General features: G+C 39.7%; 2 protein-coding genes across 2 annotated transcripts in view; both read left to right on the top strand.

The window, feature by feature from the left end:
* The first annotated feature begins 5,025 nt into the window (after positions 1-5,025).
* LOC103915780 (chromosome unknown open reading frame, human C5orf24) lies at positions 5,026-9,727 on the top strand. Its single transcript, XM_009322710.1, has 2 exons — positions 5,026-5,453; positions 7,334-9,727. Exons 1-2 carry the CDS (start codon positions 5,027-5,029, stop codon positions 7,372-7,374), a joined length of 468 nt encoding a protein of 155 aa, XP_009320985.1. The 5' UTR covers position 5,026; the 3' UTR covers positions 7,375-9,727.
* Positions 9,728-12,805: 3,078 nt separating this feature from the next.
* TXNDC15 (thioredoxin domain containing 15) overlaps positions 12,806-14,112 on the top strand; it is a 5,511-nt gene continuing 4,204 nt past the window's right edge. The window contains exons 1-2 of the mRNA XM_009322773.1: positions 12,806-12,845; positions 13,445-13,499. Of these exons, the coding sequence (XP_009321048.1) occupies positions 12,806-12,845; positions 13,445-13,499 (95 nt within the window). The remainder of the gene's footprint in view (positions 12,846-13,444; positions 13,500-14,112) is intronic.

Genomic DNA, 14,112 nt, shown 5'->3' with positions numbered 1-14,112 from the left:
TGCAGTCTTGAAAGGGAAAGTATCACTGCTGCTGCTGCTTAAACTCCCCCCCGCAAAGAAAATGAGCCCTTTGGTATTCCCCAGGGCCTGCAGCCCCTGCGCTGTTGTACGTGGCATAGAGCGTTCTTTATGCAGAGATCTTGAACAGAGCTGGTCCTGTGCTCCACTCCAACCGTTTTAATTGGTAGAAGTGACGTTCAGAGTACTAGTGCAGAAATAATACTTGTAGCTGCATGTGTTTTTAAGTAATATGTCATATACCTTCTGTGTGTTGGATGATGATGAAAATGTACTGCTGCAGCCTCCTACAGCTCTGTCAATACTGTTGAAACTATTGCAAGCTCAGCGGTGAAAAACTTTGGAAAAATGGGTGGGTTTTACATACTAACCCTCATTAAAAGCAAAATTGTCCCTGTTGGTGATAGGAGTTTACCTTTCCCTGGTATTCAGCATTTGAAAAGCTGTAATATAGATGTGCTTCCAGTTTTGTTCAGTTTTGCTCTGATTCAGGCGTGTTTTACCAGAAGTCAAAAGCACTTGCTGAGTCAGGTCTGTTCTGGTGCTAACCAGGCTGTAGTTACAGAAAGCAGGCTGGGGTGGGCGAGACCAGAGCAGTTGCCGCCTTCTTATGTTGGAAGTGATTATTCTGCTTAATACAGATAATGGGTCACAGGTCCAGTACTCAGTATAAAATATTTAATGAGCAAGTGCCTGTTCCGGTGGGCTTGCATACTTTCTCTGCTCGTGAAAGTTTTCATCTTACCTACGCTGGCAGCTAAATTCTGCCCATGAAGAAGGCAAAGGGCATGATGTTTGAAAGCTAAAGACAGCATCATGTCACAACCCAGGAGGGTGTTTTTATGTCATGTGTTTTGAGTAGCTTTGATCTCAAAATTTCATGTGGTGACCAGGACATGAATGGGGATTTTCTGCATAGTTTCAAGCCTAGCGAGAGATGGGCCATACCCGTAACAGAAGCCTTAGCAGCTGTAAGCTAGAACTGTGCGGTATGTTAACCTGTGTTTAGGGATACAAGGATACACTCTGTCTGTCTGTCCAAAACCTGTGATATCACTGGAATTTGGTGAAATTTCTTAAGTTTCATGCTGCGTCTGTATTGCTTATAATATGGTTTCTGTTTCATCTTCCAGCAGAAGAAAGCAAACGATACCAAGCTTGACTGTGAAATACAAAAAATCTTCATGACAGCCTCATACATTGTGTATTGACCGATCAGTAGCCTGGCTGTCATCTGAGCCAAGCAAAACTTCAAACTCACCTCGCTAGTGCTAAAGCAGGTTAACTTTGCAGGTGCTCAGGAGGGTGGCAGTGCAGCTGTGCTGTAAAAGGAGGGGCCGTTACCATGTCCAGAAATGCCCCCCCAGCAAAGCTTTGCGGGTCCCAGATGGATGGTCCTGTTTCTTTCTTTATTTCTAGCAGCAGCGGAGCTTCTGTGCTCCTTTGCACAGGAAGCTCTAAGAAATACTCTCTTTTCCCAAAGCTAGCTTATCCAGTTGTCTCCTCCCTTCCCCAGCATTTCTACAGAAATAAATTACCAGATAGAAAAGGATCCATACAGAAAATCCTCTACAGCCACTTTCCAGTAAAAATCTTTTTGAAATACAACTAAATTTTGTTACTACGATGCCTCATCTTAACTATTTGTTTACACAGAGACATTCAACCAGTCAGTTGAATCAGTTTAAGAACTGATTTAAGTAAACTGTTGCAAATATCTTTTAGGTATCTATTGACAGGCTTAACACAAGTAAGTTCTATTTTGTTGGAAACTTTTCTGGCCTGTTTTATTTAAGAATGCTTGCACACAAAGTTGTGTGTGTTTGGCTATACAATTTAGCTAGAGTGTGATTTTTAAATTGGCATAGCTTTGCATTTTATATCAATTCTCATTTATACTGTGTATCTCCCTGCCAAGAAACCTGCTTCCACTCTACAGATAGACTCACTACATTCTTTTATTCCCCGCTGTAATGTGAACGAAGTAAAATTATGCTGGAGATGTCCACGTTAGGGTAATTAAGCTCAATTACAGATTTCCTTTTTAAAACTTTTCAGAAGAAAAAGTCTTAAATCAAAAAACAGAATGCGAACTTTGGCTACTACTTGAAATTTTCATGGTTTGATGAAAAACAGTGCAGGGGGGGATCATTAAAAAAAAATCCTGTTGGCAGTCTGCCACCAAGATTGTGGGTTTTTTATTAAGCTTCCTCCTCTTGTAAGAAATTCTAAACAGTTACTGACTTGTACATCTTTCTTCTTTCATCAATTACAGTGATACTGGCTGTTGCCAGATGGAAAGTAAAGTAGTGTCAGCCAGGTTTGTACGTAAAGTTAGTGTTTGTCGAGAGCTCTCATGGATATTACAGTAGACACAAAACACATGCATATGGTGATGAAGCTCCAATGTTTGCCAGCTACAGCAGGATATATTCACTGTCTAGGAGTACCCGTGGTGGTTCTCCCCAGGAAAGATGGATAGTGTCTGTAGGAAAAATCCCCCTGACTGTAATAAGGACGAAAAAGCAGAGAATAAGAATGTAACATAGACAGGAATGAGTCTGAGCGGTGGTCGGTCCCCTGAGAAATACCAGGGGCCCGCACTTTATTCAGTGCCTTCTCCTTGGTCTGATGTGTTCCTCGGATACTGGGCAGCTGAACAGATCCTTCTTTGTGGCAGTCGAGCTCGGAGCAGCTTTTTGGGGCTGAAGCCAGTATTTCTGCGTTTAAAGTGAGTACCGAGACAAGAATGCTGCTAAGCGCTCCAAGTGTCCTCTAGTGTATCAACAAACAGATGAATAGCCTTTCAGAGCCGCTGGGCTTACTCTCTCGGCAGCAAAGGTACATTATCAGAACCCTTATGTTTGCAATTACGTATCATGACAAATCTCAGGTATTTTTTGTGATATTGTGGGCCCTGTTCTAGTGGGGCTAAAGGAAGGTAACATTTTTTTGACTGCTAATTGTAGAAAACCTTAAGCTTCTCTTTTATTGCTGCACAGAAAAGTCTGTCTGGTCTCTTGACCTGTAGCTTGCTTGCTTTGTTCTTTGCTAAGCGCAGGCTTGCTAATTATTCTTAGTTGTTCTGTTTGCTAGTCAACACCTGCAATCACAAGTGGTTTCACGTTTGTTCCACTGTACCCCATTCAACACACCAGAATTGTAGCACTCAGATAATCTCTGCTAGAACCATCTAATATTTAAACTATATTACTATCATAATTTCACTGTTTGACATAAAACCATATTGATATATTTGCACAAGAGTAAGGCATACACTGTAATGCACATTTGACAAGCCAAGGTAAATTGGGTGTTACAGCAGGGAATGTATCCATTGTAATCAGAAGAAAAGGGCACGGGGATTTACTCCTGGGTAAATAAACTGTCTCTGCCGTATGCTTTCTCTCTGGCTAGGAGGAGACATTCATAACTGCCAAATAAATTCAGTAATCAATGGTAGAATTTAAATTGGGTTGCTGTAGGTGATATTCCAGAGCTACTGCAGGGAAAATACAGTAAGTCTTCCAGACCTCATCTACTAGAGAAATTTACCGCAGGAAGAAATATTTAGTGTCCTAAGCATGACTGTAGGGTGCAGAAATACTCTCATGTGCCAAATATTGATTGGCGTAATCTTGTCTTCAGCATGGCTAAATATTACTATCTTAAATTGAGTATTTGCAGCTTACTCAAGTTGTAGAACCAATATAGTTGAATGGGTGAAAATATCATCCTCTTGCTCCTTGAGTGGCTTGCTGGCTTCTTACGGTATCGCCACTATTAAGAAATCTGAGGCAGTATCTGTGCAGTTGGTATTTAGAAGCATTAATACTAAAAAAGTTTTAGAATACCAGTAATACTGTTAATTGTTGTGATTCTGCCCCAGTACATATGCTGCAGGGATTTGATATGATGGATATAAGCATAACCAATTTATTTAGAAATTGTTGCTTGTAATTATGACGGTGACCATATGTGGTTTCTAGCTGCCGGACGTCAGTTTGTCCATTGGAACCGGGGTAGGGCTGCAGTAACATGCAGGTGAGAGTCACCCTTCTGCTGTCCTGAAGATAGGGCTTTGATTCTTGTTTAAAGAAGTAAACCTCGTGAGCACAGCTCAAGTTGGTTTTGTCTAAAGAAAAGAGCAGGCTATATAAAACAGCTGTTGACCTCGATGGGCCACGTTTGTTTTCCAGAATATTTGAAGATGTGTGACAACGTGCGTGTCTGTAACAGGAGTCGTGTTGGTTCTTCCCAAAGTTGATACCTCAGAGTTGGCGTTACCAGGAATTTGTACCTGCTTTTCTAACTAGGACAGCAGTGGCATTTCTGCAATCCAGCATCTTTTACTTTGTAATAGATTAATTTTGTACCTCTGCTTCCCCAACTATGGCACCATTGTCTTTGCTGAATGCCTTACCTGTTTCTTTCTTTCACATTAATTGTGACAAGAAATGACAAAACTGATTAGTGTTTTATTAATTTGCTGCAGTTAAACAAAAAAACAATCTTTAGGAGCCTATGTCTACTAAATCAAGAGAGCGATACCATATTTTTCCTTGGCTCACAGGTGGTAGGTTAATCTTGCAACTAGAACGGCTAGAATTTAGATGAGATTCAGTTAGAAAGGTTTTGAAATCGCGGTGGGTGAGTGGATATTGTATACCTTGCATTGTATATCTCTATCAGCATTGGTTGCTGAAATGCTCTTGTTCAGTTCATTAATGTACTTCTTCCCTAATTATACCTATCTGAATAATTCATAGTTTAAATTGTCATTTTTAACTATGTGTAAAGGTTACCATGCAAAACCGCAAGTGAAAGATTAATAAAAGTTTTCGTTTAAAAAAGTAATTTACTGACATCAATACTGTTTACTGAAAATAGACAAAGTAGTTTGGACTAATTTTAAGAAATAGAGGTAGCTTTGGAAAGATTCTCACTTGTGGAACTGCAGTATTATTACATACTGATACATATTTGTCTCTCTTATCTTTGGTAGAAAATGATGCACCCTGTTGCCAGCAGCAATACAGCTTTCTGTGGGACCGGCAAGAGTTCTTGCCTTAACGAAGACAATGTGAGATCTGCCGATCAGTTTGACTTGTATGCCACGCAGCAAAGTAAATACAGCCACGCAGTCAGCCACAAACCAATTGCATGCCAGAGACAAGATGCGTTGAACGAATCGCACTTGCAGACCACAAGTGGCAGGAATATAGAGACAAAAGACGAACTAAAGAAAAAGAAAAACCTCAACCGATCTGGTAAACGCGGAAGGCCATCAGGGACCACAAAATCAGCAGGGTACCGAACCAGCACAGGTCGACCCCTGGGGACCACCAAAGCAGCTGGATTTAAGACAAGTCCAGGCAGACCCTTGGGTACAACTAAAGCAGCAGGATACAAAGTCAGCCCAGGCAGACCTCCAGGTAGCATTAAAGCTCTATCACGGCTTGCAAATCTAAATTATACTTGTGGCAGTGCAGCTTTTCCCTATCCTATGGTGCATAACAGAGGAGTACATGCTGCTGGTGAAACTAGTAGCAAAATGAAACAGCCTAATGAATGAAAGGAGGGAATTAGTAACTCCTTACTAATCTGCTTTACTCTGAGTTTTGGCATGTTTCTTGCATTTTGTTGTAGTGTTTGCCTAAGTCTGAATTTCTAGATTTTGTTTTTATTCAAATAATGCCATAGCCCACGGGTGCAATTCAGTAACCTTTAAAGCAATGTTGAGAAGGCACTGGTTTAAAGGGGTCTGTGTTGGTTTTAAATCATAATTTATAAGCAAGTCTGAAGTGATGCATATGCCTTGGTGTCGATACTTAAGTAATGTCCATGTCCCTAGTTTTACGTTCCATTTCTGGTAAATCTAGTTGTGTGGTTATGCATTAAGTAATTGAAATAAGGAGGACAGAATTAGCTGGTTGTCGGTTCATGATGTGGCCTATCCCACAATAAGGAACTTAGCCAGATGAGTTCTTGCTCGATAAGAAAAATTGATAAAGAAAGCAGCAAGCTGCATTTTCCACTTCTGCAAGAGCTTCTACAGACCTCAAATAGATACTTAAAAAACAAACAAAAAAACTCAACCTTTTTCTTAAAGTGCTGATTTCAGGTGGCTTTTGTTTCTGGAGTTGTAGCAGTAAGACAATTTCAACTAATGCTCCAAAAATATTTTTGAAAATATTAAAGAAAACTGAGCATTTGTACAGCGTGTTACAGCTTCACAGCGCCTTATTAACACAAGCAAATTTGCCTTTAGGTGATAGCTGTTCTTTTAGTTATGCTGTTACAGGATTCTGCTGAGTAATTTTGAAATGCCTAATAGTATATATACCAAACCACAAATAATTCTTTGAAATATTTTATAAGAAATTAAGTACTGTTCATTCTAGTTACACACTTGGTTGTTATTAAACAGTATGTTCTTAAAACTGTAAATAGCTATTTACACTGTTTTTTGCCTTTAAAATCTGTGCTTAGGTGGCGACAGTTTAATAGCTTTTAAAGTATTAATCTATAATGTTTACAAATTAAACTTTTTACATAGACACTGTTGCCAAGTTTTCAGACTTAGTTTTGCCAGATATTCCTGGAAATACAGTTATTTCGTTGTTTGACACTTATACTATATTTAAGTTATGGGAGCTTATATATCTACCAAAGGACACCATTTTCATGATTTATAAAAGCAAACTGTATAGCTGATGCAAACAGGATGCAGTTTACTGCACTGCTAGACCCCAGATATAAAGTAATTCATCTATGCATGCAAGCTGAAAAAAAAATGTTGTTGGTTAGCTATAAATACCTTTCTTGACTCAAACTAAAACCTTCCCTCCTTCCAAAAGAAATGTTCAGTTTTTCAACTGGCTGTGTTTAATTTTTTTTTTTTTTAATGTGAGAGAGTGTGTGAGTGCGTGTGTAAAATACTTTAATGTAGACTTCAAAAACATCAGTCCTCAATGTTGCATATTGTTTGTTCTAAATTTATTTTACTGCAGTTAAAGCTCCCCCCACCACCATCTGGAGGAAAGTTTACGTTTAAGTTGTTTCACGTATAATATGATGTTATGATAAATTTGTAGTTTCAAATATCGGGGGGGCGGGGAGAATATATAGAGTTTGCTTTTTTGTGGGAACAGAAGAATTTGGGTTAATTGAGCTTGTGCTGAATGAGTAATGATGCTGATAATTTTTGTTTACATAAATGCTATTCTGGCCTGCTGTCATTTAGATGAGAACTCTTGATTTCAGTGATGACCACTTAAGAAACAGATGTCATGTTTCATACCTTTTTTATCAGGAAAAAAGCAGCAAGCCTTCAGGTGTTCCAGTGATGCCTAACACATATTGAGCTGGACTTTATGCTGTACTTTACAATAGGTGTGTTGAATTGTTTTGGGGGAACTGTGTATGCACTGGCAACTAAGACAATGAACCTCAACTATACTGGATGGCTCCTTAGTCGATAGATGAACTAATGGCAGCTAAACTGCTACTAAAAAATAGTTTCTTCATGCGGAAGCTATGAAATCCAGTTACACGTTCTGTTCCTCAACAAACTCGCAAGTCTGAAATTTAGCAATCTTTCTCAGAACGATGTAACTTCTGACACATGCAAAATGCTAACGTGAGTTAATTCACCCTCAGGATCTGTGTTGTATTGGCGGTTTTTAATCAGATGATTTTTCAACAAAAGTCTGCTTTAAGTTCTTTTCTGAACTCAGCTGGGAAAGCAGTCCTCTTCAGCTGAACGTAGTAACTGCAGGAGTGTCACACCTCGCTGGCAAGGAACGTGTTGCATGTCACCACTGTACCTTGGAGAAACTCCACTTCTTACCTCCTCCTGTTTATCCTGTTTGCTCCTGTTCCATTTCTCACTCGTGCATCTACTCAATGGTGCTGTGCTGTGTGTCAGGAGATAATGCAGATGTATTGCTGTTCTGCTAGTATAATGAATTTTGTATTCAAGTATGCTGATGAAATAATGAAATCATCTAAGCAATTTCTGTTCATTACAGTGTTTATTAACTATATCAGATGGAATATAATCCCAGTAAAAAACAATTAACGTCGTCAATTGTGAAATGATGAGCATAAAGTAGAAAAGTGTTCAGAGAGTCTAATGGGCTGCTTGGCACTCTAGCTTTAGCAAGGAGACCAGAAGTGCACTGCTGGGCATTTCCTAATTCTGGTTTATTTTATATCTGACTATAGTTTACTGGTGCTGTGCAGTGAGGGGAAGAAAAAAGAAGGTAGAGATTCAAGATGAACAAGAAATGGAATTTTCAAATAATTCTGCTTTTCCTATGTATAATCTGCAGAATACATTGTGCTTTTTTCAACACTTTTCTTTCCATGACAAACACTGAAACAGCATGTTAATGCCTAAACTTTATTAGCCGCGATGGGAAAACTGGCCTTTTCCCCCCATAGTATGAAAACATTACTTGTAAGGTAAATTGCTTATTTTATATTATATATCATAATTCAGCTATTCATAAGCTAGGATCACTGTTGTGTGTTAACACTGTTCAGAAGATCTACATGTCAAGTTTGTTTTTTAGTAATTTCTTTTAATTATCAAGTTTCTAACATCTTATTTATACATAAATGAAATGTATTAGCTTGCTGTTATTCCTTAATGATGCTATACAAGTTCACCGTTTAATGTACATACAGTAACTACTATTCAGTTTCTGATTAAATTTACTTAAACTTTAAAACCAAATAATTTTGCTACTACAAAGTCTTGCACTGGACATATTCAAGATGCTAGCACCGTATTTTGGCAGAAGAAAATCAGATACCATCAGAAGTGGCTAACTTTGATATCAAAGATAGTATTTTTCAAATCAGCAGTTAGCTTTGTCATTAAAGCAATGTTCTTTATATCTCAGATTTTGTTTAAACTAGTCAAAATAACTATGTATCAAGAGCCATTAAAGATCGCTGTTCTGAATGAATATATTTTCATTTTGTCTGAAAGATCTTAAGAGTTCAGTCAGGACAAAACCAAGCCTTGTCAGTGAAAAGTGATGTGTCTGTGAAAAGAATTACTTGGAACTACAATACACAGAGTAATTCAGATGAGAATTTAACTCCCTCCCCCATTTTTGAAGAGCTTTAAAAGGCAGAGCAATGTGAAGTCATTTGTCCAATGGTTTCATTAGCTGTGACTCTGCTATTCTTTGTTACATGTATAATAATGTTTCACGTTATTCTTAGAGTTGACCGTTAAAAGTTGATAACAATCATAAATACTTTGAACTTCAGACTTCATTTCTGACCACAAAAGAAGTTTATTCTTCTCTATTTTAATGCATATATTTTAACACTGCTTAAATATTTTTATGACTTCAGTAGAGACTAGACCTTTCTCCTTGTGATTTTTTTTTTCCCAAATAGATAAATCTGTATTCTGAAATTTGAACCACTTTCTGATACTTTAATCTTTCATCATTTGCTTTTCCACAGGTTTACTTTGGGGGAAACAGTAATCTGTTAAATAACTAGTATCAGCACCCCGTCCTCTGCTGTAAAAAGCCTGATTAGATACTGTGTATGTTTTTATGTCCATGAACTTGAGCTACTCGTGTGCAATTATGTGTATGGGAATGGAGTAGTGTTCATGATCTGTATTTACATCATCATATGGATGTATATTTATTAATAAAGTTAATACTTTAAAACCTAACAAATTTTTCTCTGGGCTTTTTTTAGTGTCTTTTAAATTCTGGCTGAAGATGCCTGTTGACAGCGTTACCAGGCCAATAGCCTTAGCCCTTCTCTCTTGTGAATAGAAGTGCTGTTTGTTCTCCTGGTGTCTCAGTCACAGTTAAGCGACTCAAACTGGCACCAAAATGTTTTGGTACACCTTGTACAGATTTCACTTAAAATCCGGCAGCTTGTTGTGTTTGTCCCTTGCCTCCCTGAAGTGTAATTGAATCTGGCTACAGTAGACCGAGTGTGTTCCTGCCTGGGTAGACTTCAAAATGCACAGAGGATTTGTGAGAGTTGGGAGGCCGCTGTATTGTGTGATTTTTTAAATTGAATAAATAAGCCCACTCTTTCAGTATACTTTGCTTTCTGAATTTCAGCGTGAGATGTGTATTGCTTGTTACAGGCAAGTCCCGTATATTTGAATTAAGGCAGAAAGCCTGTATGAATTGCAAGGTATCAGAAAATAGAGGAATGTTACTTATTAATGACATTTTAATGACTTGAAAATGCTGCTACAGTAACTTGATTGTCTTATCCTTTCACTCAAATATGAGAAGAGGGGAGGAAAGGAGTTACAGCTATGTACATATAAATAGTAAGCTGCTAACTTTTTTTCCTCTGTTGCACACGGAAATCAATTTGAGAGTACTCATAAACTAAACTTCTCATGGAATGGTGGTCATTATTCATTATTCTGTGATGAATAAGATGTATTTATCCCTGTATTCTAGCAGTATTCCGATTTGTCTTTGTTGGTAAGATGTGCTCTGCATACCACCCCCCCCACCCCTCCCCCCCCCCCCCCCCGAAGTTTTTAAATAACTCTGGGGGAAGGCGGGCAGTCCTACCTACCAGAAGCGGCAATCTAGACTGCTAGGTCTGCATCCTCCCCTTGCTCTCCAACACCCTGTTTTCTCTTCCACGTACTTCCAAAGGCCCTGAATACATCTAGGGTTGAAGTGTTTTAAATGTCAGTTACAGTTATTTTGCAGACTTTTAAGTTGCTTTTACCTGAAAAAGACATCTGATGCCTTTTTTTTGTTGGCCATTCTGGTCATTCTAAATATTTGGCTTTCGAGGTGACTGGATATGTTCAGAACAGAGTTCGACTACAGTCTGCTACATCCTGGTCTAAAAATCAGTTCCTGGATGTGATTCCTTGAGCAAAATGGATTATTTTCTTTGTTGTAATGAAATCTTAAGTATTAGATACTAAGTCAGTCATAAATTCTATCATACGGGAATACGGGCTTTTCAGCTGTGTTGGAAGCTGCTTGACTGCTTCCATGGCTGTTGTGTTCTCTGCCATGTAATGAACTGAACAATAAAAGTTGCAATGCAGTCTGTTCCCTCAGCACACAGTTGGTGCGCGAGGCCAGGTGCAGTTTCTGATGACAGGACCAGTTTATGATTTATTCATGCTGACAGACTAGCAGTGTTGGGGTGTCAGCTATGCAAGCTGGCCATCTTCAAGGAGTCTTTAAGATGGTTGTATCTTTTAATAATTTCATTTATGTGTATGACGAGACACCAAGGCTTGCTTTGGGGCTGGACTGGCATTTTTATGCTTTTGTACCTCCTCGGTGTGATCTCTTAAAGTAGCACGAATAGTACAGTGTGAATTAGTGGTATCGTACCTGTTAAATATGCCGGCTCAACAGAGTGTGGCTTTGGACCAAGACAAACGAAGGTTGTTCTTGACAGTTCATCATTTAAAGCTGGAACGCCTCAAAGTAAAGAACTGACTCGCTGCCTTGCATTGCATGCTATTTTTATCCGGGTTCTGCCTGTGGCTCTGTGTTTATTGTTTAACATTTGAGAGAGAGGTGTGGCCTGACCATACAGAATTGGCAGCCCAAAAGCTACCGCGTTCTGGAGCTGGCTCTCGCCCAGGTTCCCTGCATGGCCTAGGGATGGCAATGTCTCCTTTTTCCCCATTGGTGAAAACGCAGTAAAAATATCTGCTTATCTTGCGGGCTTGCTGGAAGGAATCATTAGTTAACAACCTTTAACTACTTTGAAGCTGAAAAATGTTGTGGAATTCTTAAGTGTTGTTTAAATGATCTGAGGCAGATAAATCTTCTTGGCTTTCATGTTGTTTTTTTCATACCACAAAAGCTTGTTCTAATTAGTGAAAAAATATCACAGTAACAATTAGTGCAAGTTTGATTAGAGTAGGCCTTTGAGATATGTGTAATACTAAAATGTGTGTTTGCTGCTCCAAGCGGCCTTATTTTTAAATAAAAATATTCAACTGCAGCCATGTCGAGAAAACAAAGATCACAAAGTCGCACATCCCAAATGCAGGTGTAGGTTAAAGTTGCCTGTGCGACCTCAGCCTGCGCTCCTGGCTTGAACACTGGCCGTATTTTCTTCTACCTCATCTTTGCGCTATTGAAGACACAGAATGCCGTAGCTGTGAGGATGTGTCAGGATCATACAGGAGTGGAAACCTTGGTCTTTGTGAAGGGCCTGGCACGGCCTCTGTGTCCCAGTCCGTGTCCTCTTTCGCTCCTTCTGTTGCCGTGAAGGAGCTTGCCCAGCGTGACTGAAATCTGGGGAGGGGAGAAGTTCAGCGGCTGAAATGTAAGATGCACAGATGACCACCGAGTTTTGGTGTTTATTCACGGGTGCAACAAAAGACTCATGTTTTGCAAATCCTCCTCTTTGCTAAATTTCAGCTCCCTCCCTAACAAAGAGAGCTTTTCTAATGCATCCAAGATTTTTGAAGATTCAAAACAATGTATTTTTTTTACTAGATTTTTTCCTGAAAACGAGACATTTGGCATTAAAAATCAGGAAAATGTAAGCCACTGAAAACAGTTTTGCAACAGAACTGGCAGGCATCGTTAAGAAATGTGCCTTCTCTGCAATACATAAGCACTGGGATAGTACATTTGTTGTGAATTAGGTATGATAAAGCCTGACTGACTATAATTCTTGGGAGTTCATTTGTGTTCCGTTAATAGATTACTGAGTCACCATAAAAAATGCAATTCTGCACAAGCCTTTTGATTTGTGTTACAGTAGGAAATCCACAGAAGTGTCTCGGATGGCGGCATGCCGCCAGAAAGCTATCTGTTATTTTCAAGGTTTGGAGTATCGTCACCCGTGTTTTGAGATCCGACACCATCCAGGGCTGGGGTGGGCGAGACACAAGACTCTGATGTCACAGAGCCGAGAGCTGGGAACCACGTGCAGTCCTTGGCCAGGAGAAGGAAAATTGTTTTCAAGTTGAAAATGCCGCTTTGTCCAAACTCCAAGAAGGACAATTGGGAATGGGGTAGCTTTTTCCCGACTAGTCCGCACCGGCTTGGAATCCTTACGTGCTTTTGCTTTCAAGCTTGCTTGCTTCGTCTGTATCAGCTGGTCTAATTAAATATTTTCTCTCTATGTGCAAACCTCGTGTTTTATCTCTTTAGACTTTTATGTCCTCAACATTAATGCTTATGCAAATAGGACTCTGAAAGAAAAAAAATTCCCAAGCAAGAAAATGTGCTGTGAGAAAGGACAGTTGGAGAAGTGTCCCCTAGCAAAAACAAAGACAAAAATCCCATTTCTGTAATAAAGCCGACACCCGTCTTTATTTATATGCTGGTACAGCGTTTTCCTTTTTTCCAGAGTGTGTGTGTGTGTGTGTATGTATGGTTCATACTCTTGTAGTTCATAATTCTCACTCACTTTTTGACAGATGCAGAGTTTTGGCAAAATCTCATTGTGTGGTGCTGGCAGTTTGAAGAAACACGGTAAAAACCGGGGTGTCGGCACTTGAAGTACTATGTTCATTTTCAAAATGCCCCAAATAGTCCTTAAGCTTCGCTATTAAACTGAAAGCAAGAACCAATTCTGTGGAAGGAGGAGTATTATCTTATTTTCTAAAAAGAAATTCTTACTAAAGAAATATTTATCTCACCTTTCACCCTGGGAGCTTTGGTGTATGCTGATGGACAAGCGCTCATGTTTTCTTTTTCGCTTTAAAAAATACGCCTTTAGTTCACAGGCTTTTACCCTCACCCCAGCCCGGCTGCAGGTTAAAAGTTTAGTTTTTCACGTGCAAACACATGGCAAACTGAATCTGTGCTTCTCCGTAGCGGGTGGAAGTAGGCAAATCCTTCAGCCGGCAGATGTGGCTGCGGGGAAGTCCTGGTCGCAGCAGGCCCCGCGGGCTGCGAGGCCGGGTTACCGCAAAACACGCTTTTGGAAAGCCTTACGGGGTGCGTTTGTGTGGCCTCTCCATTGCCCTTCAGCCCGAGCATCCTGGCAAGGCCTCGGGATGACGTTTCCCTCGCTGCAAGAATTTTCGACCTGAACTAATCTAAATCAACGGCGAAACGCCTGCCGGCCTCCAGCAGCCTCAGC

This window comes from Pygoscelis adeliae, unplaced genomic scaffold, assembly GCF_000699105.1.
Source record: "Pygoscelis adeliae isolate BGI_AS28 unplaced genomic scaffold, ASM69910v1 Scaffold34, whole genome shotgun sequence".
Taxonomy (NCBI): Eukaryota; Metazoa; Chordata; class Aves; order Sphenisciformes; family Spheniscidae; genus Pygoscelis; species Pygoscelis adeliae.
This window is presented reverse-complemented; position numbering and strand designations above follow the sequence as displayed.